General features: G+C 44.6%; 1 protein-coding gene across 1 annotated transcript in view; it reads right to left on the bottom strand.

Moving 5' to 3' along the window:
- CYP19A1 (cytochrome P450 family 19 subfamily A member 1) overlaps positions 1 to 26,392 on the bottom strand; it is a 190,290-nt gene that overhangs the window by 87,443 nt on the left and 76,455 nt on the right. The window contains exon 5 of the mRNA XM_086958293.1: positions 20,908 to 21,022. Coding sequence (XP_086814419.1) covers positions 20,908 to 21,022 — 115 coding nt within the window. The remainder of the gene's footprint in view (positions 1 to 20,907; positions 21,023 to 26,392) is intronic.

Here is a 26,392-nt window from a genome sequence, read left to right as displayed (position 1 = left end):
CAGTTTTAAAGCTGGGTTCCGGGGGAAGACAATTAGCTTTGTAGGAAGAGCCAAGAACCAAGAAAAGCATGAAATTAATATGCTGATATCTAGACTGGGAGAGCTGGAAAAAGAATATACACGGGCAGTTAGATGAAATCAAGAGAGGGAGGAAGGTACAATACATCAAAATATAGCAAATATTAAGGCTGAAATAAATAACCACTACACTATGAAGGGAGCAGCCATCTACCAAGCACACAAGTCAGAAGGATATGAGTATGGTGAATCTATTGGTAAGGTTCTTGCTTTAGGGGCCAAACAAAAAATAGCTAAAAATAATATAACAGAAATCAAGGGTAATGATGGAGCTTCATATACAGTAAAAAAGGATATTATTAAAATCTTCAAGAAATTCTATCAAGACCTATATAAGCAAGGGAATACTGATGTTATGCCAGATAGTGATACTGAGCGCACTTTAGGTAATCAACGTAGGCTTAATGAAGAAATGCGGAAAGAGCTGGAGAAAGAAATAACGGAAATAGAGGTACTCGGCGCTCTACACATGGCTACAGGGAAGGTGGCAGGTCCAGATAGGATCCCCCTGGAGTTATATAAAGTGATTCAAAAAGAAATAGTTCCTATGTTACTAGATTTGTTTTTAGGGGTACAATATAATGGGATCCCTCCGGAGTCCTGGCAAAGGGTGGATATAGTAGTATTCTTACAAAAAGGAAAGCCTCCCAATAACCCTGCCTCATATAGACCTATATCTCTTATGAACACAGACCCTAAATTATATTAAAAAATGTTAGCTACCCGGCTTGGGAGGATCATAGCACATCTTGTCTCTCCTTGACAGCACGGTTTCATACCAACAAGAGGCACAACTGATCATATTAGACATGCAATAGCCCTATTAGATGTCACCGAGGCAACTGGGGAGAAGATGGCTATGATCCTCCTAGACGCGGAGAAAGCTTTTAATCGTGTGGCATGGCAGTATCTATGGACAACTATGATACAAAGGGGCTTTGGTCCTGGTATTTTAATAGCTATACAAGCCATGTATTATCGGCCATATTCTAGATTGAATATTATGGGGGAAGAATCTGCTTCGATAATGATTGCGAGGGGGACAAGACAGGGGTGCCCCTGCTCGCCAATATTGTTTGCTCTATACCTTGACATCTTTATAGAGCAAATTCTTCAAGATCAGACTATCATCCCAGTACAATGTAATGGCCACAAGACAAAAATATTGGATTATGCTGACGATCTGGCGTTAATAACAGTAGAACCAGATAAAGCAATGGTCCAAATTCCAAAATTAGCAGATGAGTATGGCCGAAAATCAGGCATCCTCTTAAAGACAGGCAAAACTCAGATTTTATGTAACATCAATACTGGGTATAATGATTCTCGAAAAGCAACTGAAGTAACCTACCTAGGTATTAAGATAACCAGGGACATAGATGCAATCTGGAAAATAAACTTGCTACCAATATGTGAAAAGATTAGTATAGATCTTCGACGGTTGAACAGACTCCATTTATCACTCATAGGACGATGCAACATTCTAAAGATGGCTATGTTTCCGAAAATCTTATACCTGTTCAGCTCTATACCACTCCCTGTTGAAGAACAGTTTTTAAAGAAAATAGATAACATCTTCAGTAGCTTTGCCTGGAAATACTCTAAAATCCGCCGATCCTTTAAGCTTTTAATATTGCCTCATGAACAAGGAGGATGGTCTGCTCCAAATGTTAGATATTACTATTATGCATGCTTTTTACAGCAAATGGCGTGTGTAATTATTCCAGGAAGAAGTGGCAGACAGTATAACTCAAATGGTGGTTTAGCCTCAATATATGAGCTAGCTGTAGGAATCAATGCCCAAGGGGTAATTCTTCGACAAATTGAGCCCAGCTATTATAAAAAAAAACAAGTTTAAGATAATGCTAGCAATTTGGAAAATTTGGAAAATGATGAAGACCTTAGTTAATAACCTACATATAATAGATATACTCCGCTATGGCGGTCTTCCCTCTCTTCATCATTCTTGTACGATAGAATGGCCAGAAAATGGGAGGAAAATGGAGTTCTGACGGTGGGGGACCTATATTCAGCTGAAAAAAGATTGTTATTTTCGGAGCTCCAACAAAAATATGGTATACCTGATAACTCATTCTTTAAATATTAACAGATTATCAGCTATTTGAATAAAATAAAGAAGAAGGGACTATCACTTCATAGGATATCCTTAATCAAAACTATCTCTAATGCTCAGACCAGAATTAAGAATGTATATAAAATATTCATGGATACACTCCCAGACGATCTGGAGGCTGTAGAAGCTAAATGGGCAATGAAAACCGGGGATCGCAATACCGATATATGCAGCTCTTTGAATCTATCTAGCGAGATTTTTCTTGCGGCAAATCTGAAAGCCCAACATTATTATACACTATATGAGCTCTACTATACCCCGGAAAAACTACATCGCTGGGGTAAAAAAGAGGATAATAAATGTCCCAGATGTAAGCAAGGACCCGCGGATACAATTCATAGGTTTTATAGCTGCGACCAATTAAATATATTAAAAAAACAAATAGAAACCTTCTTGACAGCAGCCGTAGAGTGCCCTAATAAAATATCTGTAACTTTAATGTTATTAGGATGTGATAAAAGTATACAATGTGGTTATCATATGAGCAAATTTGTTTTTATTGCAATAGCTGTAATGAGACTTCTTATCTACACTCATTGGAAAGACCCAGATCCTCCTCGGTTTCAAGCATGGATCAATCGTTTATTGGCTATATATCATCTCGAAAAAGCACTCTATAAAAGCTCGAAAGCGTGGCAGAGAAATCTGGGCTCCATTGAAAAAATGGATTACTAGACAAACTAGTATATAAAGGAATATAGGATATGGAAAGATGCCTGGAAGGTTAGACCGGCAATAATGGTTTGTTAGCGTAATTGCAATGTTTTGGATTGTTCTTTTTTCCCTCTCTTGTCAAATAGTTACTCATTTACGCTGGGACTATGTATTCTGTTTATTTTTAGTTTTTTATTTTATTCAATGTATATATCATAACTATATGTAAATTAAAGCCTTTGCATAAACTCGATGTTATAGATTGTATATGTAAGATATAGTGATGAAACTGAATTTGCAAATCCTCTTCAATAAAAATATAAAAAAAAGAGAATGTCTGTGGATGGCGGTTCTGCTGCCATGCTTGTGCTCTCTGCAGATTTTGACATGGTGTCCCACTCAGTTGTGTTGAAAAGATTGGAAAATACAGGCGTACAGGGAGTGGCATGTGACTGGATTCGGTCGTATCTTGAAGACCGCGGTCAACGTTATTTAATGCCTCCTTACTCTTCTCCAACAACTTACCTGCGAAGTGCCACAGGGCTCAGCCTTAAGCCCACTGCTTTTTATTAAGTACCTTGCCCCGCTGGCCGCCCTCAAATCCATGTGGGGAATGAAGGCAGACTCTTATTCAGATGACACTCAGCTGGTGTTTTCTTTTAATGAACATTCCATTGCAGCCTTTGAAAAATGTATGCAGTGCCTGAAGGACACTGTTGGCTGGATGAACAACAATTGTTTGAAGCTTAATGCAGACAAAACTGAGGTCTTGTTTTTTAATCTGCATCTCCTCCTCCTTCATGCCTCTGGTGGCCTAGGGAGCTAGGCCCTCCGCCCACCCCCAAGGAATCGGTTACAAATCTTGGAGTGAGGTGGGAGAAGGATATCACCCTTGCATCACAAGAGCGGCATATTCCGCACCCTTAAGAAAATTCTTACATTTTCTGCCTGAAGGGAGCCCTAGGATTATGGTCCATGCATTGGTTACCTCCCAACTAGACTATGCCAATTGTCTCTACCTGGATTTGCCAGGCTATTTGACCCACAGGCTACAGACAGTGTAGAACACGGCTGCAAGGCTAATCCGCAGAGTCCCTTTTCGCCAGCATATTTCTCCCCATCTGAGACATTCCACTGGTTCCCTGTGACCAGGAGGATTGAGTTTATGGCACTCACCCTGGCTTTTTGAGCCTATCACGGCAATGTCCCAGGATACCTTAGGAGCATACTTTGAGATCTAATCAGCAGCGTCTTCTAAATGTGCCCCGTTTCGCAGAAATGGGACAAGAAAGCAGCTCCTTCATTGAAAAGACACCCAAACTGTGGAACACTATGCCCAGCCACCTGCGCCTGCTGGATACAGAACAAGAATTAAGACAGGCTTTAAAAACTTGGATCTTTAGGCAGGGTAAGTAGTATCTGGAGCTTCTCAATCTTTCTAGTCTTCTAAAACTGGGACACCTCTTCTGTGGTAGCTGTGCGCTCTATAAGTGGCTGTTAATTGATGATGATGATGAGGTGTGCCTGTGGAACTTATGGAGGTTGGTTAATCCCCAAACTCAAGACTATACTACTCCCTGGCCAAAAAACGTATGCCAGAATAGACTATTTTCTAGGAACATCAGCCCTTTGACTGAGGTTAGAGAGGTTGAGATTGAAGTGAGGCCACGCCCACCGCCCGAGGCCACGCCCCCCCTAGACTATATAAGCCGCGCTGTATCTTGCACGCATTAGCCAACACAGAGAACTCCTGAGGCGGAAGCCGGGAGGAATTGATCGCCGTTTTTAAACACTATTGTTCAAACTTGCTTTAAAAAAATACCTGTTCGTTCTGCACTTGCACCTTGGAGTACTCCCCCCCCTTGGAGCTGCTCACAGTCACCGCGCAGCCGATCTGAACGCTGCCGAGGGCCTGACAAACAATTACCAACACCTGCAAGGGAAGTGAGGCCACGCCCACCGCCCGAGGCCACGCCCCCCTCCCGCCTCACTCATAAGGATGTGCACTGGCCGGACGCGCAGCTGACGCGCGCTGCGGGCTCGCCAAAGGTAAGCCCGTCTGTGCCCGTCCGGGCCCTGCCGGCCCTAGGCCCTGAATCTATGCCCAACTCCACCAGTGATCGCCTCAGCTTCACTCAAGGAGACCTTCTGTCCCTCAAACCCACGAATAACGCTAACTGCCGCTATATCTACAAAGGGGAGCAAACCTTTATTAACTGGGATCTATGCAGCCCAGCCCACACCAAGGTTGAACACCTCGCCCTGCACTTGGGCCTTCTGAACTGTAGGTCCCTCCCGAAACACTCCCTAGAGATAAACCTCCTTATACAGGATCACAAGACAGACATACTGTTCCTCAAGGAAACATGGCTAACCCCAAACTCAGAAGCCGACATCGTTAGCGCCCTCCCCCAAGGATTTCTAATCTAAGCATGGGCGGAAAATCCGTTCCGCTTGCTGATTTTTGGTAAATTCGCAATCCGCGAACTCTCGCAAATTTACTGAAAATCCGCAAATTCGCACGCAGCAGATTTTTTTCTTGGTGATACAATATTGTGGCGTGCGGCGTTCACTTACCGTCATTCAGCGTTTGCCGAGTTGTTTTTCTCGATATTTTGTGAGTGCTGCGCCATTTTGGATCTTGCTGCGGGATCCCGCGGGAGTTTGGCGACGCATCGCGAGAGTTCGCAATTGCGAACATGTAGGTGCGGCGGGCAGCAACAATCTCGCACTCGCAAAATTACAAAATTTGCAATTCTGCACAAGAAATCCACTAGCAAGCAGCATAGACCTTCTGAAAATGATGATTTTTATCAGAATAACTCCTCAGGTTGACATTTGCCTACACTTTTTTGGATTTGAAGCCTTTTGACTTTCTTTGGATCAATTTTGGATTAGAAATCAACTTTCACAAGTAAGTTTGTTTGGGGCATTACAGTTGCTGTTCTGCAGAAAAACGAGTTTTGCAAAACTGAAAGCTCTCAGCAGGTGCAAAAGTTCACTCATCATTAGTAACCATTCCCTGTAGTACTTCCTGAGGGGACCCTCCAGAGTTCAGTTGCCTATGTTTGTTTGGGGCATTACAGTTGCTGTTCTGCAGAAAAACGAGTTTTGCAAAACTGAAAGCACTCAGCAGGTGCAAAAGTTCAAACTCATCATTAGTAACCATTCCCTGTAGTGCTTCCTGACTGGGGCCCCTCCAGAGTTCAGTTGCTAGTTGCAACAATTCTATGACAATTCTATGACCCTGCTCTGACCCTCACAGCAGGCTCATAGAATAGCTACAAGTAGGCCACAAAGGTCCTGGAAAAAAAAATTGCACTGCAACAGAAAGCAAATTACAGATAAGGAAGCAGGTGCCAGACTGGAATTTTAAAACAATGACACATTAATAAATCAACCCCAAATTAATTCATGTCAGTTGAAGCAGGGCAGGTGTGCTTGCTTTTCCCCCGCATAATCTACAGTGATGAACCAGAGGGTGGCATTGATGTACCAGATGGTGGCATGGGTGAAACAGGATGGCAGTGGTGAAACAGAGGGTGCTGTGAAGCTGTGATGAATGAACCAGACGTAGAAACAACATAGTCACAACCGTTGCGAGCCGACAAGTAAGTTCGCAATCCTCGTGAAATGGCAGAAACCCTTGCGAACACAAAAAAAATCCGCAAATTTGCAAGAATTCGCGGATTTTGCGGATTGCGAGTTCGCAAATACGCAAATTCGCGAACACCAGATTCGTAAAATTCGCCCATGCTTATTCTAATCTACTTCCAGAACAGACCCCTCGGTTGAGGAGGAGGCCTTGCCATAATATATAGGGAAAAATTTGTTTGCAGAGCAAAAAACGGTGACATCGAAGACTGTGAGAGCTGCCATTTTGCTTTACAAATTTCACCCACAGTCTCTCTCTCCGGCCTACTATATACCGCCCACCCGGAGTCCCGACTCGGTTCTCCAGTGCCCTCATAGAAACCGTTACTACACTGGCAGCCTCCACCCCGAACTTTCTGATCCTGGGAGATCTTAATCTCCACTTCAGTGACCCCCAGGACTTGGCAGCGTCCGATCTCCTCCTCGACCTCACTTCATACGAATTGAAACTAGTCAACTCGGAGGCGACACACAACAAAGGGCACCTACTTGACCCTATTTTCACCAACATCCACGAGCCGAGTACTACTCCCCCTATCCCACTCCCGTGGACAGACAACTTCTTGGTACCACTATCCTGGCAAATCAGTGCCCCGACACCTCAACCCCTTAAGACGCGAGTCATGGCTAGAACTTCGTCCAAACTTTCGATCGAAGACTGGTCCTCCATCCTTAAACAGTCCTACCCCCACTCCCCCGCACCTGACCCGGTAACTGCAGATACGCAAGTCGAAAGCTGGCTCACCCGCTCACTCGACTCCATTCTTCCTAAAAAAAGCACCCTGAAAAAGAAAAAGAGAGCCAACCCCGCCCCTTGGTACACACCCGAACTTAAACTACTACGGAAAGTATGCAAAAAATTGGAGCGTTCCTGGAGGAAAGGAGGAACCAAATCCAGAAAAGACGATTATCGCACCGCCATGAGAACTTATAAAACGGCCCTGCGTGACACCAAGAGGCAACTCTTCAATGAAAGAATCACAAAATCCTCCAACTCTGCTAGGGAAACCTTCCTCATTATGAAAGAACTGCTCAAAGTTCCTGACCCTCCCCCAGCTCTTGACACCTCTGAGGACAAATGCAACAAATTGGCAAAATATTTTGACGAAAAAATTCAAAACATTCTTGCCACCTTGCCCCAAGTTATTCTGAGAGCAGACACTAATTGCCAAGCCAATCTAAGAACAGACTTGAATACTCAACTGGCCAAACTAGCTATCTACCTGGATACTTTTGGTCCTGTAATAGTAGAAGAAGTTCTTAAAATGCTGGCCGTCATAAAAAGCGGTTCTCCTAGCGACCCGGTACCCATGCGCATCCTTAAGATGGTTGCATCCACAATTGCCACACCTGTCACTGACCTCATTAACTCCTCTCTGCTACCGGCTGGAAGGGAGCCATCATTAAAGCCCTTCTCACTTGGATGGGTGAATCATCCCTAAAACTTAATGGGTCCAAGACAGAGATCATGCTACTTGGGCATAAAGGATCCACCCTCCCCCCGAACATCTGGCCCACCTGTCTGGGAGAGCCTCCGTCTCCTAAAAAGGAGATCAAAAGTCTAGGGGTTTGGATGGAAAAGGACCTATCCTGTAAAACCCAAGCCAAAAAAACGTCTGGAAGCTGCTTTGGCCTCCTGAAATCGGCCCGGAAAGTCCTGCCCCTCCTCCCGCAACCCTCACGCAAGTTGCTCATCCAAGGACTGATCCTGTCTAGATTGGATCTCAGCAACGCCATCTTTCTTGTAGCACAGGAATCCACCCTCAAGAAACTGCAACAAATTCAGAACGCTGCAGCACGGCTTCTCACGGACATCCCGGCCAGAACATCTGCCAAACCAGCGCTGAAACTGCTGCACTGGCTCCCAATAAGAGAAAGGATAAAGTTTAAGTCCCTTTGTATGGCACACAAACTTCTTCAGGACAAGGGCCCCCCCATCCTCAGAAACTTGGTTGTGCCCTACAAAGCTAACAGACCTCTCAGTTCAGATCATGAACATCTTATTACAGTGCCCAGAGTAAAAAAGGCACGCACAGGAGGTCGGCGATTCTCGGTCAACACAGCCAAACTGTGGAACGCTCTACCCCTGAAACTCAGGAGCGAATCTTGTCATCTCCGATTCCGGAAACTACTGAAAACCCACCTCTTCCCCTAACCCCCCTTCTTCCCGTTCACCTCCTCAGACTCTGCTGTCTTGGTTTTAGCACTGGAATGCTTCCGGGTTACTATGCGCTCTATAAAACCCATATTCATTCATTCCATATTCATTGAACCTAAAGCTCTGTCCAGTCACCCTGCCCTTCGTACTCACCTTGCAGGTTGATGCATCCTGATGGCTGCCACGTACTTGGAGGTTACGAGATAGCCTACTTCATCAAGAAGCCACGGTCCGGACACTCATGCAGGCTACCACCGACTACTTAGAGACCAACGACACCACAGTCTCACTTTGGAAGGCGCTGAAAGCAGGGGCGAGGGCAGCTCATTGCCACCTCTGCTGCTGACAATAAACTACGTGGAGATAAACAGGGGGAACTGGAGGAACAGGTGCCGGAACTGGAGACCATTCATACGAGGACGGGAGCCCTAAGGTTATGTGTCAGCCTTAGGGTGGTCTTACCGCAAACCTTTTGCCAGCTTGCCTACAATTTTGCTTGATTGTTGCTTCTGTTAACCTTAGGACTCTGCACACGTTAACACTGCTGACCAGTTCTAAAGTGCTTGTTCTCACTCCTCTAAACATGGTTTCTTTGTCATGTACCAAATTGTTTTATTAAATGTACATGCAAGTCCCTTGTAGAGTGGTATACCATATACATAGGGCCTGTGATTACTGCTTGACCACCCAAGTCAACCAGGAACCCAGTTTCTAACATTGATGAACACCTGTAAGGCTAGGACTTGTGTTTGTGCAGTACCAAACAGCAGTTTGGTGTGCACTACCATCCCAAATCTACGACAAATTTGAGTACATTCTCCCTAATTAGCCTTTTTGATTTTTCCAAATGTATCCTCTCCCTATCGGCCTGTTGTGTCTGCGACATCACCTGCAAAGATGGAGTTTGAACTAGCCAACTTGGAGAACTACACTGTGGCCCAGCTCTAGGAATTTTGTCAGGAGAGGGGTTTGCCTGCCAAGAGCAGCACTAAGAAGGCAGAGCTCTAAAAGGCCTCGAGGGCAGGGTCGGAGGCCTACCAGGCCCCACAGATGAGGAGGAGGAAGGATTGGATACTGAGGAGTAATTGGAACAAGACCCACAGGAGGGTCTTGTATTGTGACCTGCTAAGACGGGGGGTACATCCACCCAGGATTGGAGATTCACCCCAGGCAGAAATCAATGTGTCTTCCAGAGGCCTGTCCACAGAGGAGCTGGAAAACAGGAGGGAGGAGAGAAAGCTCAAGTAGGAGCTGGCCAAATTAAAGTTGGAGAAAGGACAAGCTTTGGAGGAAAGGAGGCTAGCCATTGAGGAAAAGTGAATGGCACATGAGCTAAGCCTTAGAGAGCTGAACATCAAAGCGATGCAGGCGCAGTCCGCAGTAGTAGTGGCAGCATGGAGAAGGGACGGTCTGCATATCCAAGGATCTGGTGCCCAGTTATGTGGTGGGAAGTGACATTGACAAGTGGTTCCCAGCATAGGAGGTGACTCTAAGGGTGCACAAGGTTCCTGAGAAGTACTTGGAGGTAGCTTTTGAAGTTACATGTCCACAATGGGGAGGAACATACTCCTGACACTAGAGGTATAAGACCAGACACAGTACATTCCCATGAAGGCTATACTTGGCAATACATTTGGGCTGACCCCTGAGAGATGCAGGCAGAGGTAAAGGAGCAGCCGCAAACCTCCCAACCAGACCTGGGTGGACTTTCTAGATTTTTCCAATAAGGCACAGAGGGGCTGGGTGAGGGGCAGCCAGGTAGATCAATGCACTGGACGGTACAACCTAACTTTGAAGGAGCACATGCTCAATTTTTTACAGAGCTGGCTGACCCCAGGGAGCTTGCTGAGGAGGTGGACCTCTGTGTCAGCACCAGAGTGCCTAAGAAGGAATCAGGAGTGGACTCCCAAAAGGATAATCAAGGTTCCCTAGGCATAGCTGATGCTGGGAAACCAGAAGAAGAGGGGGCGGGAGACAAAAAGAAGTTCTCTCACGGCTCCCAAAATGGTTCTCAAGGGAAAGGGTCCCAATCCCATTCTGGCCACCGGAAGAAAGTGTTATGAGTATGGGCATTAAAAGGATAATCTCAAGTGCCCCAAGTGGGTACAGCCTCCTACTGGAGAAAAGACCCCAGGGTTGGCTAGTGTAGTGCTTCGGGAGGAGAAGGCCCCAGTTAGTGGGGGGAAGGAGTCAGTGAGGTTACAGTAGTGTCCCTGGATGATGTGGAGATTTTGCCCAAAGCCCACATGCCTTCCAATACTGCAAAGTATAGGCAGTCAGACCCCCCAGGAAGTTGCAGCATAGATTTTTAAATTTTGCAGCTCAAAAATGGATATTTTGCTGCACATAAAAGGAATTTTTGCGGCATTATTGCAGCACTTTATTGTACTCATAGTCAATCATTTTCATCCCTAAATCAATGGAAACGGTTTTAGCAGAGTGTTGCCCTTTGAAATAGGCATGTTTAAAGTGTCTGAGAGTGTTTGGTATCTTTGCATTTGGTATTGCCACAGTATTAATTATTACTTATCACCAGACCTGATTTTGAGTGCCAGATTGTTTGAAAAGTTACCATGTAATGTGAATGGGTAGTTTCATCTGTAGTTTGGTAATTAATAGACCCGCATTCTGATAGCCTGCATCTACCAAGGGTTAGAAACAAGAGTGTGCAGGAGAAGTACAGCTTTAAATAACATTTGGAAAAACAGCTCAGACAATGAAGTCTCCAAAATGTTTGCTCTGGCGTTGTGCCAACCTTTCGAATAAGGCATCAAGAAGACCACTATTTGAGCTACCTAGTTAGCTAATGGGTAGCACTTCTTTTTTGGTGCCTGGACCTACTTATTTTTGCCCCAGTCCGACACTGGTTCCCCATTTCCCATGGCAAAGGCTGGCCCCAGCTGAAGCCTTTCCTTCCTGTTTGGTAGGAGCACCCTGATTAACTAGTAAAGTGGGAGGGGCGGTGGAGTGTTTCTCCGTTGCCTCTTGTAATCTTTTATCTTACAAAGGCATAGCTGATGCTGGGGAATCTCGGCTGGGATGTGATTTATAAACCAAGTTTTTTTCTCTTTGTAAAATTGAATTAACTGTGTTTTTGCAGTTGTGCAGCGCTCTGTGCGTTTTTATACCTAGCAGTCTTAGTTCCTTATATGACGTTGTGTTTACAGCTTTCAGACCCAAGTTTGCTTTTTTGTACATGCCTGAGCTGCTACAGATGTGTCCTGCAGTTCTCTGGTAATGGATGGGCACATATTAAAATCACTCTTTCAAATTGAGGATTTCATTCTGTATCCCTCAAACTCGGCCACATGCATCATCCCGGCCTTTTGCGAATTCCAAATTGCGAAAAATAGGGAATCGCAATTTGGAATTCGCAAAATGGGATGCATGTATATTTTCGCAAATTATTTGCGATTCGGTAAAAATCGCAATTTTTACCGAATCGCAAATATTATGCGAATTCCAAAGTGCGAATTCGCAATTCCCATTGATTCCTATAGGCCAAAAGGCCCATAGGGATCAATGGGAAGGCTTTAACCAATTGCGATTTTCTTTTTGAAAATCGCAATTTGTTAATGCATTCCAAGGGTGCAGAGGGGGGTCCAAAGGACCCCCCCCCCCTGCACCCCAGAAATGTAATTTGAAGTGCATGTTTCACACACACATGTCCTAAGGACATGTGTTTCAGAAACATGAACGTTTAAAAAATGCATTTTTGAGCTTTTTCAAAACTTTTCGCAAATTACCAAATTTCCTCATGGTAATTTGCACCTCCTAATTGCTAATTCGCAAATAGAAAAACAATCATGCATTGGTTTTAAGGAATCGCAAATTTGCGATTCCTTAAAAGCAATCGCATTTTTGGAAATCGCTAAAAATAGCGAATTTCACAAAAATGCATGATGCATCCCAAAAACTTATTTAGGAAGTGCAAACGGTGGATTTTACCGATTCGCACCGTTTGCACTTCCTAAATAGGTTGATGCATGTTGGGGACTGTCTTTATCTAGCTCCTCTTCACCTGCTGAAAACTGTGACTTCAAGAAACTGCTCTCTCTGTCTTTCCCGTCAGCCTGTCTCTATCTCACTCCTCCTAACCTGCTGAAAAACGTAAAATTACTACTCTCTCTTTCTTTCTCTGTCCCCTCATTCTGCCTTTATCTCTCTCCTCCTCACCTGCTGAAAACCATGACTTTGAGAAACGGGTTTTATCCTCTTTTTCCTCTTCTTTTCTTCATTTGTTCTCTTGTGAAATGGATCCCAAAAAGAAGAAAATGCATTTCTGAAAATGTCATACTTTTCTGACATTTGTGCCTTCCAAAGTGCAGCATTGTTTTTCACTTTGTTTTGTGTGACGCGTGCAGCTCTGGATCACTGCACCAGAAAATGCAAGAACTGAATGGGCCCATTGAATAAATAGGGCAATTCTACTCAACATTTGGTGCAGGATTTATAACTGTAGTGTAAAAGTGACATTATATTGTACATTTTAAAGTGTTAAACTAAAGCATTGGTACTAATGAACTGTACATGTGTAATCTAATGTGTTACTATATTATTATTAGGCTCCCATATTTTCAACAAGATCACATACTTGACTTTGATGTCTGCTTTTGGTTGGAAGACTGTTACAATTACAAAAGTGGTTGTACAACAGATTGTGGTACAGTCACTTCTGTAATTGTTTCCTTTGAGTGGGTGGGGGAAGGTCTCAGGTCTTCTGAAAGTTGCTGTGAGCCCTGCCATGCCTGTGGAGTGTTTGTTAAGAAATTACCTTGAGCACACAACCTGGAAGGAGTGGAGCTCAGGTCACACCGGCAAAGGTTGGGTTTACCACCAGGCCCATGGCTGCCCAAGAAAGGAGTCAAGGAATTCTGGAGCCTGGAGAAATGGCCCAGAGAGATGCCAAAAGAGGGAAGGGTGATGGGTGTGGGAAGCCATCCCGTGAATGCCCCACAATTGAGGTGGATGGAGCACCGGAGGAGTCCCCGATAGCCCACTGGGGAGGACATTGCCTATCTTGGTGACCTGTAGGAGCTTTTTGGATGGCAAGCAGAAGGAGGACCCACCACAGAAGGAGTGCCCAACCCTGTAGGGCATGAGGCAACAAGTGGAAGCCCAGGCACATGGTGATGCCTCCATCTGCATCTATTTGGATGGGGCCACCCTGAATGTAAGCCTAAGGCATCTGTGCATGGGGTAACAAGAATACTGGTAGCTTTCCAATGCTATAGGTCCTTCCTATTGGGGCTGGCTCATTAGATACCCCTGGTAGGAAATCTGGAGTAGGACAAGATCTTTGCCAGGCTTGTCCCTCACTTTTACTGGCCCTGGTTGAAGTATTCCTCCGATACCTTCTGTACGACTGATTGATCCGCCAGGCCAGCGAGCGGGAAGACAGGGCAGCAGTTGAAGGTTCCCCTGAGATGGGCATTGACATTGTGGGGACTATAGATCCTCAGACAGCCTCTGTGAGCAGGTTCATCCTGTTACTGTTGGATCATGCCACAAGAAACCCAGAAACCATATTTATGAGGACTGCAACTGCACCTACAGTGGCTAGGGCCCTGATGGGAATTTGTACGAGAGTGGGTTTCCCCAAAGAAGTGGTGTTTGGCAGAGGTACCAACTTTATGTCTGTATGTATGCAGTCAATGTGGAAGGAGTGTGGAGTTACTTAAGCATTTTCCACACTCTACAATAGACACACCAATGAACTTGTTGAGTGATTTAATAGGACCCTAAAGGGCCTGCTTGAGCCAGTGAGGCGTAAGTGAGATGTTATCTTACCACGCCTGCCCTTTGCTTACAGGGAGAAACACAGAATGAGGTTGGAATTAGCCCCTTTGAGCTTATGTATGGTCACCATGTAAAGGTACCTCACAGCCTGGTTAGAGAGGTGTGAAAGCTTGCTCCTAAGAAACCCCCCAAGATGTGGTTAGCTACATGTTAGCCCTCCTGAACCAGATGGCCAAGTTTTGGAAGAAGGCTTCTGAAAATTTAGAGGCTAGCCAGGAGGTCATGAACAAGTGGTATGGCCAGGCAGTCCTGTGGAATTCCAACCTAGACAGATAGTGTGGTTAATAGAGCCCATAGGAGCCCAGAGTCCTTCAAGTTTGTTGGACTGGGCCTTATGAGATTGTTGAGAGGAAGGGAAAGGCCATCTACATGGTGGATCTCAAGACCCCCAATTGCCCCCAAATGGTTCTCCATATCAATCATCTCAAACCGCACTAGAGGCTGCTGAGGTTACCATGTTGCAGGTCAAAGATGAAGGGAAGTAAAAGGAGAGTGAACCTCTCCCTGAACACCTGGTCTCAAAAGAGAAGGATGGGTCAGTGGAAGATGTAAACCTCTTCGGTACCCTGACATCAGAACAGCAGAAGGACTGTCACCACTTTTTGGGGCAGTTCTTCTCCCTGTTTACCCCCGCTCCTGGACTTACACATCTGTAATACCCATGACATGGACACAGGAAATAGCCCTCCCCATCAAAAACAAAATATTCTAGCTGTCTGACAAAGTGAAGGCTACCATCAAGGAAGAAGTCTCCAAGATGTTAGAGTTGGGGGTGATTGAGTCCAGAGAAACCTCTGGCCCTGCCCTGTGGTGCTGGTAACAAAAGCTGCCCCACCTGGTTCCACCTCATAACTCTTGTTTTGTTTGGAATGCAGAGGGCTCAACTCACTCACCAAGACTGATGCTCACTCTATCCCCTGGGCAGATGAGCTTAATTGAAAGATTAGGGGCTGGCCAGTTCCTGAGTACATTTGATATGACTTTAGGGTGCTTTTCAAATTACCTAACTGAAGGCGCCAAGGAGAGGTCAGTTTTCTTCACTCCATAGGGCCACTACCAATTCTAAGTGATGCCCTTTGGTTTGAAAAATGTCCCTGCCACCTACCAGTGGCTAGTGAACCAGATCTTGGCTGGGATGGGGGCCTTCAGTGCTGCTTATCTGGATGAACTAGCTATCTTCAGTAGCAGCTGCAAGGACCACCCTTTTCACCTGCAGGAAGTGCTTCAAGCTCTGCAGAGCACAGGCCTGACTATCAATGCCAGTAAGTGCCAGATAGGGTAGGGGTCTGTGGTATGCATAGGATACCTGATGGGAGGGGGGAGTAAGGCGCAGCCCTCCAGGCCAGGATAGAAATCCTCAAGACCTGGGAGCCCCAAAAACTCAAACTGAGGTGATGGCTTTCCTGGGCCTAGCAAGTTATCACAGGAGGTTTGTCAAGGGATATGGCTCCATTGTTGCCCCATTAGCTGAGCTAAATTCCAAGAAGCAGCTCAGATTGGTGATCTGGACAGAGGCTTGTCAGTATGCCTTTGACTCTCTCTAGGAAGCCATGGGCACAGCACCTGTGCTCAGGGCCCATGGTTTCTCCAAAGAATTTGTCTTGCAGACTGAAACTTTAGAGCATTCCATAGGGGCAGACTTAGCACAGCTGAATGAGGATCACCTAGACCAACCAGTAGCCTTCATTTGTAGGAGGTTACTGCCACAGGAACAGAGGTGGAGTGCGATTGAAAGAGGAGCTTTTGCTGTGGCCTGGACACTGAAGAAGTTGAGACCATACCTGTTTTGGACTCACTTCCTTTTTCAGACAGACCACATGCCCCTCAGATGCCTCATGCGGATGATGGGTGAAAATTCCAAACTGTTGAGGATGTCCATCTCACTACAAGGAATAGACCATACGGTGTAGCATCGCCCAGGGAACGACCAAGCTAATGCTTATGGTCACGCCAGTTTCTTCAATTTAATGAAGAGAACTCCCAAGGGGTTGGGTAGTCCTCTCCACTTTCAGCTGGGGGTACTCATATTAGAGCTGACAGCCGTAGGGTGGTCTTCCCTCAACTTTTTGCCTGCCTCTCTCCATTTTCTGAGCTTGTTTTTGCTGGTTTTAGGACTCTGTGCACTTTACCTCTGCTGCCCAGTGCTAAAGTGCTTGTGCTCTCTCCTCTAAAAAGGATAATGTTGGCTTAAACCACAATTGGCATATTTTATTTACTTAGAGGTCCCTAGTAGAGTGTACTACATGTGCCCAGGGCCTGCAAATTAAATCTTACTAGTGGGTCTGCAGCACTTATTGTGCCACCCAATTAAGTAGGCCTCTAACCATGGCTCGGGCCTGCCATTGGAGAGTCTTATGTGCAGTTTTAAATTGCCACTTTGACCTGGCAAGGTTACCCTATTGCCAGGCCTAAATCTTCTCTTTTTATACACGTCATCCCTAAAGTAGGTCTTGTCTATCCCACAGGGCAGCATGCAATGTATTTAAAAGGCAGGACATGTACTTTTAAGTTTTACATGTCCTGGTAGTAGAAAACTCCCATTTTTCATTTTTCACTACTGCAAAACCTATTTCTCCCATAGGATAACTCTGTGATTACCTTAGTACACCGTTTAAGTGTATTTCCCAATGGGGAAGAGATAACCTTTTCAACTTTGGTGTCACTGAACTCCTGATTTAAAATCACAATTTATGGTGAAGTCAGATTTTAAATTACAGTTTAGCAACTGTCACCTTTAGAAAGTTGGCATTTACTTACTTTATCCACTTGGTGCCTGCTCTGTTCAGTCTGGGATGAGTGACAACTAACGGGGCTTTGTGTATTCCCTCTACACAGTCTCACACAAAGGGATCTTATGTGGAGCTTATTAGGCCTTCCTGAGAGATGAGAGGAAGGAGCTGGTTACAGCTTCCCACTTAGACCTAAAAGGACTGTGTCTTGTCCCCACACAAAGGGCTGCATACCCCCCTGTAGTGAGTCTGGAATCAGGGCAGGAAAGGAGAACCTCTATGTACTTCAAAGCTTTCTTTGATTTCTCTCCCATTCCCCCATCTGGGTATAAGTACTGGACCTCTGACACCATGACTTCAGCACACTTCTGGACCGGTGACAACTCTGCCAGGAAGAAGGGGTGCTGTGCTGCTGAAAGGACTGCCTTTCTGCTGGGCTGGTGTTTTGCCTTGCTGTGTTTTTTCACTGCTGAACTGCCCTGATGCCTGCTGGTCTCCTTCCTATGTGAGAAGGACTGGACTCGCATCACTTGAACTCAGAGTGATACCAAGGGCTTTCTGGCTAGCCTCCTGATCTAAGTCTCAGGGATATCAAAGACTGCAGCTACCTGTATCTCCATCTGGACTCTTCAAGCTGTGAGTCTGCTCTGCCAAGTGGTGCCACCCCAGTCCTGGACCCTTGGAAGTGAGGTTTAATTTGCTTCTATAGCCAGAACCCACCCACACATCCTCATTGGAACCGGCTAATCTTCGCCTTTGCCTGGGTCGGGACTGGCGCATCTCCGTGAACGGAGCTGGCTCCTCACACTCAGAACCAGCGCATCACCTTCTGATTTGATGGAACGCCTGCTACGGAAGCAGTAGCTGCGCATTACCATCGGAATCGGCACATTGCACCCAGAACCGAAGCATCGCCACCAGTGTACGGAGAAGATTGACGCATCTTACCCACTGCTGGCTCGCACCTCGCATCTTCGACAAACACTATGTAAATACTGGGGAAAAAACAATAAACATTTCATGTAGTAGTCGAGTGATGTCTCAAATGGCCTTGTGACAGGGTTCGCTATTAAAAGAAATGCAGAACAAAAATGTATCCTATGATTACCTCATCATTTTTGAGAGACACCAGCCACCACTGTGTTTTAAGGGTGTCCAACAACACCGACCATTGATCTTACACCTAAGGGTGTAGAAGATTTTATCTTAGTTAGAGATAAGCTGGTCATGGATCAGGGTTTACAAAATTATATTCAAAAGTCAGTTTCTTCCTCCCTTGATCCAACAATTGACAATGTTTTTTTTCCTTTCTACCAGCTGCTGTCCTTCTGTCTGGCTTCCCAAATGCAATCCACCCTCTAATCCCAAGAGAGAAAAAGAAGACTATCAGAGGCACCACCTTGGAAAATCTAAAGTCTGCATATTTGGGATCCCTTCCAGTAGGAACTCCAGATATTGAAGAAGAAATATACACACACCAGGCTTTTTCTGAGTGGGACCCCCTAGGGCGTTGGAGAATCTGACACCTCTGATGAGGGGCAAACCTTTCCTGGCATCCATTGTCCAAAGGCCAAAGATTGGGTGACCAGGATTCAGAAGCTGACACAGCTAATGTGGGTGACCCCTCTGACTTGTTATTGGGCAGTTTCACCCCTGACAACTAATTCACTCACACTCTTCAGACTGGGTGCCTTCCGCTAAGATGGCAGCCTACGTTCAGGATACATAAAGGAAGCCCTTCTCGAAGGAAGGAAGAAGACATTTAAATTCTGAATGCCCATGCCCCTCATTAGAAGGCCATGTTACAGACACCCTAGAGATTGACACCACGCTTTCTACTTTTTCAAGTAAATATCGTTATGACCCAAAAAGGGTTTTGACAGGTTCTGGTGGGCCTGCCAAGATAAACCTTTAGACCAGTGCTTCCCAATCCTTTTAGACCCATGACCTAATTTTTGGAACAACAAACTACAACTTCTTGTGTGTTACAGTTTCGGAAACACTGCTATAGACCCTACCAGCCCACTCTTAAAAAATTGTGCTTTGAGCTTTTTTCAAGAAAGTTCATGGGGACCACAGTAATCAAGATGTTGTGGAAGAAAGGACACACATACCTGTCTTTTAGGTAATGTGAACTTAGGCCTCTTAATAGAGATGTGCAGGTCCATCCAGTTGACTTCTTGGTGCTTCCACTTCCAGCCCCTTTATGTTTTTCCTACCTGAGGGAGCCAAATTACCCACCGGCCAAATTAAGAAATGTCCATCAGCCCGATGGACATTTCTACCATTCACAGGAACCACCTTCAAGGTGGTTCTGGTGTATTTAATGGAACCTTTCCATACGGCTCCGTGCAACATGATTTAGGCATAAGATAAAGTTTCAATACTTTTGTCATTTTCAAAAAACAAGTCCCATAGTGGGTTTGGGTTTTTGAAAATAAAAAAAGCACTACACTCCATGCCATGGGATATGTAAGGACAACCAGATCCTTGATAGTATCAATGATTAAAACAATTAAAGGAATTTACTCAATGGCACTGCATAAAAACAGGTACTGGATCCCACCACTGAACACTAATGTATGCAATTGGTTTATTTGTTGAGAGGGGTGGAAGCCCAACTCAAACAACAACCACAATACTTGTCAGGATGAACCACAAGGGTCACTAAATCACCCTGTGTTTAACCCTTGTGTGGCTTGGCACAAAAACAGTCAGGCCTCTCTAGAGGAAATGTGTAAAGTATTTATGCAGCACACAAACACTAATAAAGTGAAAACACAAAATAAGAAAAATCCTAAACCTATTGGGAAAACACAGTAAATGTTATTAAATAAAATGACACCAAAATTAACAAAATCCAGTCAACAGAACCGGGGATGTTGATGTTTAAAGTTTTAGTTAGAATAGTGGCAAGAAGCAGAAAGCGCCAGTGGCAGTTATCTATTTATGCTAGTCCGGGTGAAAGAACCTGCACAAGCTGACTGCGATGGAGCGTGCATCATTTTTGCATTAAGTGCTAGAAATGCACACACACATATGAACTTTTATGTTTTCTTCCGAAAATTCCTAATTGTTGCACTGTATCACAAGTGCTAAATTGTAGACTAATGATGTTTGAGGTGCAGTTTTGTTACGCAACTGCACTATACCATAATACCAAAGCAGCAAAATGATGTCCCCTCAGATCTGACTGGCTGATAGCGCAATCATGCAGTGCCAGAAAGGCTGGTCTGGCAGCTCAGTGTGTGGGTGGGCCTTTTTCCTTGTTCTTTGTGGCCCTGTTTTATGGTCTGGTGGACCAATTTTCGCTGTTGATTTCCCTGATAATTCTATAAATATTGTCTGCAGCTTGCACAAATGAATGCAGTCTTCTCCCATTCCTTTGAAAACACCCAAGCAGCGTATCTTTACAAGTTCAAAACAGACCTGATTTGCAAATGTGAGCCACCTTTTAGCTCTCTGATTCACTAATAAGGACAACTTTTATTTTGATGCCCGTCATATTTTCAGTCCCCACCTCATTCAGTCGCTGTGAAAAAGAGAAAGACCAATGTGCCATTTTGCTTCCTAAACGGAAATACTACAAATACAAATGAATACAGGTTCCCAAATCTACGAGCATGTATTGATGGTGATCTATTACGTAATTGTTTTTGCATTTCCAACTTGTCTTCTCTTTGAACCCTTTTAATACTTACGCTGACTTTTCGTACTTGTTGTACATCCATGAAATTTTGAAGAAGATGTCAGGCTTCAGTAAAAGTGCTTGCCATGCATCAAAGTATTTCTGGATTTTCAATACAATTTCACTTTCTGAAAATACAATAGAAAAAAGCCATTATGTCATTGATGCCAAAGAACCGTTGTGTTAATACTGGATTGGATTGCACAATTGCGTTTAGAACATTGCAACAAGAATTAACATTAGAAAAAAGTAAGCCTCTGTTTTTACAGTTAGCTCCATAAAACAATTAACACGAATCTTAAACAGATTCTCCTACATAATATCAAATGTATGGATGTGTCTGTAGAGGCATATTTTTATTTAGTATACACAAGCATATATGTGAAGTTATATGCATCCTTCTTCAAGAACAAACCTTCCTTCAAAAAGGAAACCCAGGGACGGCTCCTCTGTAATTGCGGTGGAGCGTCGCCCCACTTATCAGAGGCAGTCACAGAAAAATAAAGTGATAATAATATCATTTTATTTTTCTGTGATTGGCTCTGGCTGAGGCATACGTGTGCCTAGAATGAGAGCAGCACCTGGATTGGGTGGGGAGCCTGTGCTTTCCCAGTGACTACTCACCTCAAATTCCTCGTCCGTCCCCACCTACCCCAACACATTCACCTTCGTTTCGAAGCAGCCACCACTGGAAAGTTCGCAAACGCAATCCTTCCATTAGGTGTACCCAGAGATTGGATCTTTGTTCACCACGTGTCAGGGCAACCCTATGTTGTGTATCTGCACGAGTCAGCGCGAGTATATGCTCAGCGCGAGTATTTGCTCGCGCACCCTTTCACATGGACTCGTGCCGACTCGTGCCAGTGTTATCATTCAAGCACATGTCTCGAGTGTTATTGTTGTTTGATTGTGCATCACTCGAGATCATGTACAATTGTTGTTTGATTGTGCATCACTCGAGATCATGTACAGTTTGTTGTGAATGTATTCTATGCTGCAACTGTAATGTGGAGTCAGTTACCGCTGACCTCCGGAGATTTGAGCTGTATGCAGGGAGTGCTTCTCTTTGTACAAATAAACTTATTTCCTTCATCATTTGCTGTGGATATTTACTCTACACCCTATTCTTCAGAACCCTTTAAACATGAGCCGAAATTTGTTCAGTTCCAATGTCACTTTATCTTCCTGAAAAAACGATCTAGTTACTGTGAATGTACATATACATATTACTTCTGGCATTTTAATTTTGTGCTGCTTTATTAGTTATTACTATGTGACATTTTGTAATTCCCTCTTCTGGTGTATGTTTGTAGCTAATTGAATAAATTCAGCCGTTTCTGCATGGCCACACCTGATTTTTCGCTGTTCACTGTGACACTGTTGTTCTGTGCTGCAGTGTGCATATGCCAGAGTGTCTGTTCTGGACCCAAAACGGTAGTGTTAAAAGTAGTTTTATCTATTCATTTAAATTTCCTATAAATCCGTGTCAGATGGCACAGAAATGGTACTAGTCCTTGGAAGTTGAATGTCATATGTGGGCTGCAGTGTATATTTGCACCACCTACATATGAGACAAAAGTATAGCTGCCTGGAGCATAGTAGTGTTCAGTCTGGGCTGCAGTTTAAAGCCACTGGAGTAACACACAGAAATGAAAAGTGCCTTTGCCTTGTACGGATCCCTTATATAATAATGTCACCCATAAAGTGTGCCCTGCAAACCCATAGGAGAGGATGCCTAATATATAAAAAAGTGGTATATTATGGAGACTGTTCACAACGGTAAATTTACATGTAAATTTACCACTGCATATATGAGTAACTTGTACACTTTGTTTTGCTATTCACAATTTCTGAGCATAAAGTTAGCTCTAGGTGAAGACTTACATGTCTCCACCCCAGTGGAACCTCCTAGAATAGAATTTGAGTGTCATTTTACAACTCATAGCTTTTCGCACAGAAGTGGACTTCTCTGCCACCATGGCAGTGTTCTCTTCAAGGTTAAGTAGAGAGAAATGTATTGAAGTTTGCTAAAAAAAATAAAGAGCTATATATTTTATTACAAAATATTAACGTAAATAATTGTATATATTATTTTAAATCTAGAATTAATCAAATACAATCTCACAATTCATTATATAAAATATAATTATTTACTAACTACTATCCCTAAAGAATACATTAAAAAAATTCCATCTACTTTTTTAAAATCTACTATGTACAAAAATGTACTGATAGTTTTGAATATATATCCACATCACAAAGTTAGCCCCTATGGAAGAAGCCACAAGGTAAGTACGTAGGTTCAAATCTTTATTGAAGAATGCTGCCTGCAGGTTACAGCAAGGAGACGGTCGCCAACAGTTCAGCTCACCAGACGCGTTTCAGAGAATGCTTCCTTCTTTGATGGTGTTCTGCTTTACGAGTGACAGCATTTCCGCCCACATTTTACCTTCCATGGACCTACCTCAGTGGGCGTGGCCATCCTCACAGCCTTATGGTTCTTGTAGTACCGAAACGTACTCTCAAATGAGTCCATCCCTTCGCTCAGTAGAAGCTGGACTTACTCCAAGGAGGCTGGTGTATGTTTACGACTGCTTTGGAGCCACTTTAGCTGTTGCACTTTAGAAGTTCAATGAACTTAATCTTTGTGGGTACGTATTTTTTATTTGTCTGTCCCTCCCTAAACCCCTCCCTACCCCTTCCAAAACCCCTCTAATTTAAATGAAAGAATTCCTCTTTTACAGCCAATCTCGCCTGCCCTTGCCACATTTACCACTAAAACGTAGACCTATGTATGTGAAGATTTATGACTTATTGAAGAAATGCTTGCATAGGAAAGATAGGAGAGGCAGAGGTCTCTGTAAATAGGTCTGTTAATTGCATTGTATAATGCACGAGTAAGACTTCTGTAGTACAATGAAACATAAGAACAAAATGGTGTTTGTAAGTAGGTCCCTATATATTCGAAATATATGCTTTCACAGTGAGTGAAGGCCTAGATGCTATTTTCACAGTAAAAGTTTAGGCCAGATGTTCTATAGGCAGGCCTCTCCACTTGGGAAAATTTTAGAGAAATGATTCAAAGGTATTTTACATTTAGTTCTCAAAATCTAATTTAATGCTGGAATCAGATTTTTTTATCACATTATTTTAATGAATTAATCGAAAAGTAACTTTGTAAAAATATAGTTTGGGCTGCCCAAGCCAGAAGCCAATTCTACACTCATAACATCTCCAGAGGTCAATATAAATTGCTGGCTGGAGTTGAGGAATCTGCCTACCAGGGACCAATAGCCTGGCCTCTGGACCCATGGTGGCAGGAGGTGTCCACCACTGACCACATAGCAGGTATTTGTTTTCTGGGAGGAGGCAGGAACAGGTGACAGAACTAAGGGCAGACTTTATACAACCTCTTTTGACTTGGAAATGCCAAATTGGGCTCCCCTTGTTCATTCCGAAAGCCCTCCTAGATAGCTGGGCACCATCTCCAGCAGGAGCAAGAACCAGTTTGGACCCTACAAGAGGGGAGGAGACCTCACTTAAATAGGGAATTAGTTTTAGGGAGAGACAGAGACACTTCTGGTGGAGCAAATGTTCAGCCATCTCAGGTTAAGGATTTCAAATCATTTTTATAGTAAAGAGAAGAAGAATGGGTATGGAAAGTTCTACAGCCACTGGCTAGTGCACAGGGCAAGACCTGTTTTTCACCACCTCCTAGAACATCCCTTAAGAAATACATTCCTGGGAAGAACACTCCTTGAGAAAAATATCCCTACTAGAAGAAAGCAGATTTCTGTCTCGTGTGACATCCAGGGGTTAGAACTGTTTTCCAAGGGTCCAATGGCTGATCTTCCATTTACCTGTTACAGCAGGATTAATCCTGACTCCATTGAAGCCCAGCTGATGGCAGAGGATATTACCATGCCGGAGGATTTCTGGAGAGGGACTCAGGTGTCTAAAATCTTTACCTGAGGGCCTGAGAGCTCCATGTGTGACAAGAAGTAACTTTTCCAGCAACTGGAGAAAATTGTGACCTCAAGAGGGCTGAGATAAGGTGTGAAGTATTTCCAAGGAGATTGCACCATCAGCGGACTAGAAAACCAGGTACACCTTGCTTGGAGCTTTTTACCACGCTGAAACGGGTTCAGTGAGACAGCATGTGGAAAGTATGTTATGATATGGGTATTTGCAGAGCACACTTTCACCTGCGGGGATATCCTGCGCTGAGCAGTAGTGTGTGTTGAGCCGTGCTTAACAAAATTGCCGACATCCACAACAGCTTCGAGAATTCTCGCAGCGATCAACCCGCCCCACCCCCTTCAGATCCTACTCCTCCAACTAACAACCTCAGCGCCTGGAACCTAATCACCACTGAAGACACCATTTGCCTCATGAACTCAATTCACTCTGGCTCGCCTTCTGACCCCTGTCCCCACCACATCTTCAACAAAGCTGACTCCATCATCGCACCCCAACTCCGTGATGTCATCAACTGCTCTTTCAACTCTGCCACCTTTCCAGAAAGCTGGAAACACACCGAACTCAGCGCCCTTCTGAAGAAACCCACAGCAAACCCCTCAGAACTGAAAAACTACCGACCCATTTCCCTCCTCCCTTTTCCAGCCAAAGTCATCGAGAAAGCCGTCAACAGCCAGCTCGCTGCCTTCCTTGAATCCAATCACTCCCTTGATCCATCTCAATCCGGGTTTCGAGCCAAACACAGCACCGAAACCGCCCGCATTGCAGCGACCGACGACATCCGAGCACTCCTGGACAACGGAGAAACAGTGGCCCTCATCCTACTCGACCTTTCCGCCGCTTTCGACACAGTCTGCCACAGCACCCTTATTCATCGCCTCAACAACATCGGCATACAAGGAAAAGCCTTGGACTGGATCATCTCATTCCTCGCTGGGAGAACTCAAAGAGTCCGACTTCCCCCATTCTACTCAGAGGCCACCGAAGTCATCTGCGGCGTACCTCAAGGATCCTCACTCAGTCCCACCCTCTTTAACGTCTACATGAGTCCTCTCGCCTCCATCGCGCGTCAACACAACCTCAACATCATCTCTTACGCCGACGACACCCAGCTAATCCTTTCCCTCACCAAAGATCCCAACACCGCCAAAACCAATCTCCAAGAAGGCATGAAAGAAGTAGCCGAATGGATGAAACAGAGCCGCCTAAAACTCAACTCAGACAAAACGGAGGTGCTCATCCTAGGATCTTCCCCCTCTGCCTGGGACGACTCTTGGTGGCCTTCTGCCCTGGGCACAGCACCCACACCCACAGACCATGCACGTAACCTCGGCTTCATCCTAGACTCCTCTCTCTCGATGTCCAGACAAGTCAACGCCGTCTCGTCCTCCTGCTACAATGTACTTCGCATTCTCAAAAAGATCTTCCGCTGGATCCCCCTCGAGACAAGAAAGACTGTCACCCACGCACTGGTCACGAGTCGACTGGATTATGGTAACACACTTTACTCCGGAATCACA

This window comes from Lissotriton vulgaris, chromosome 2_1, assembly GCF_964263255.1.
Source record: "Lissotriton vulgaris chromosome 2_1, aLisVul1.2, whole genome shotgun sequence".
Taxonomy (NCBI): Eukaryota; Metazoa; Chordata; class Amphibia; order Caudata; family Salamandridae; genus Lissotriton; species Lissotriton vulgaris.
Note: the sequence above shows the minus strand (reverse complement) of the source record. Positions and strands in the feature narration are given on the sequence as shown.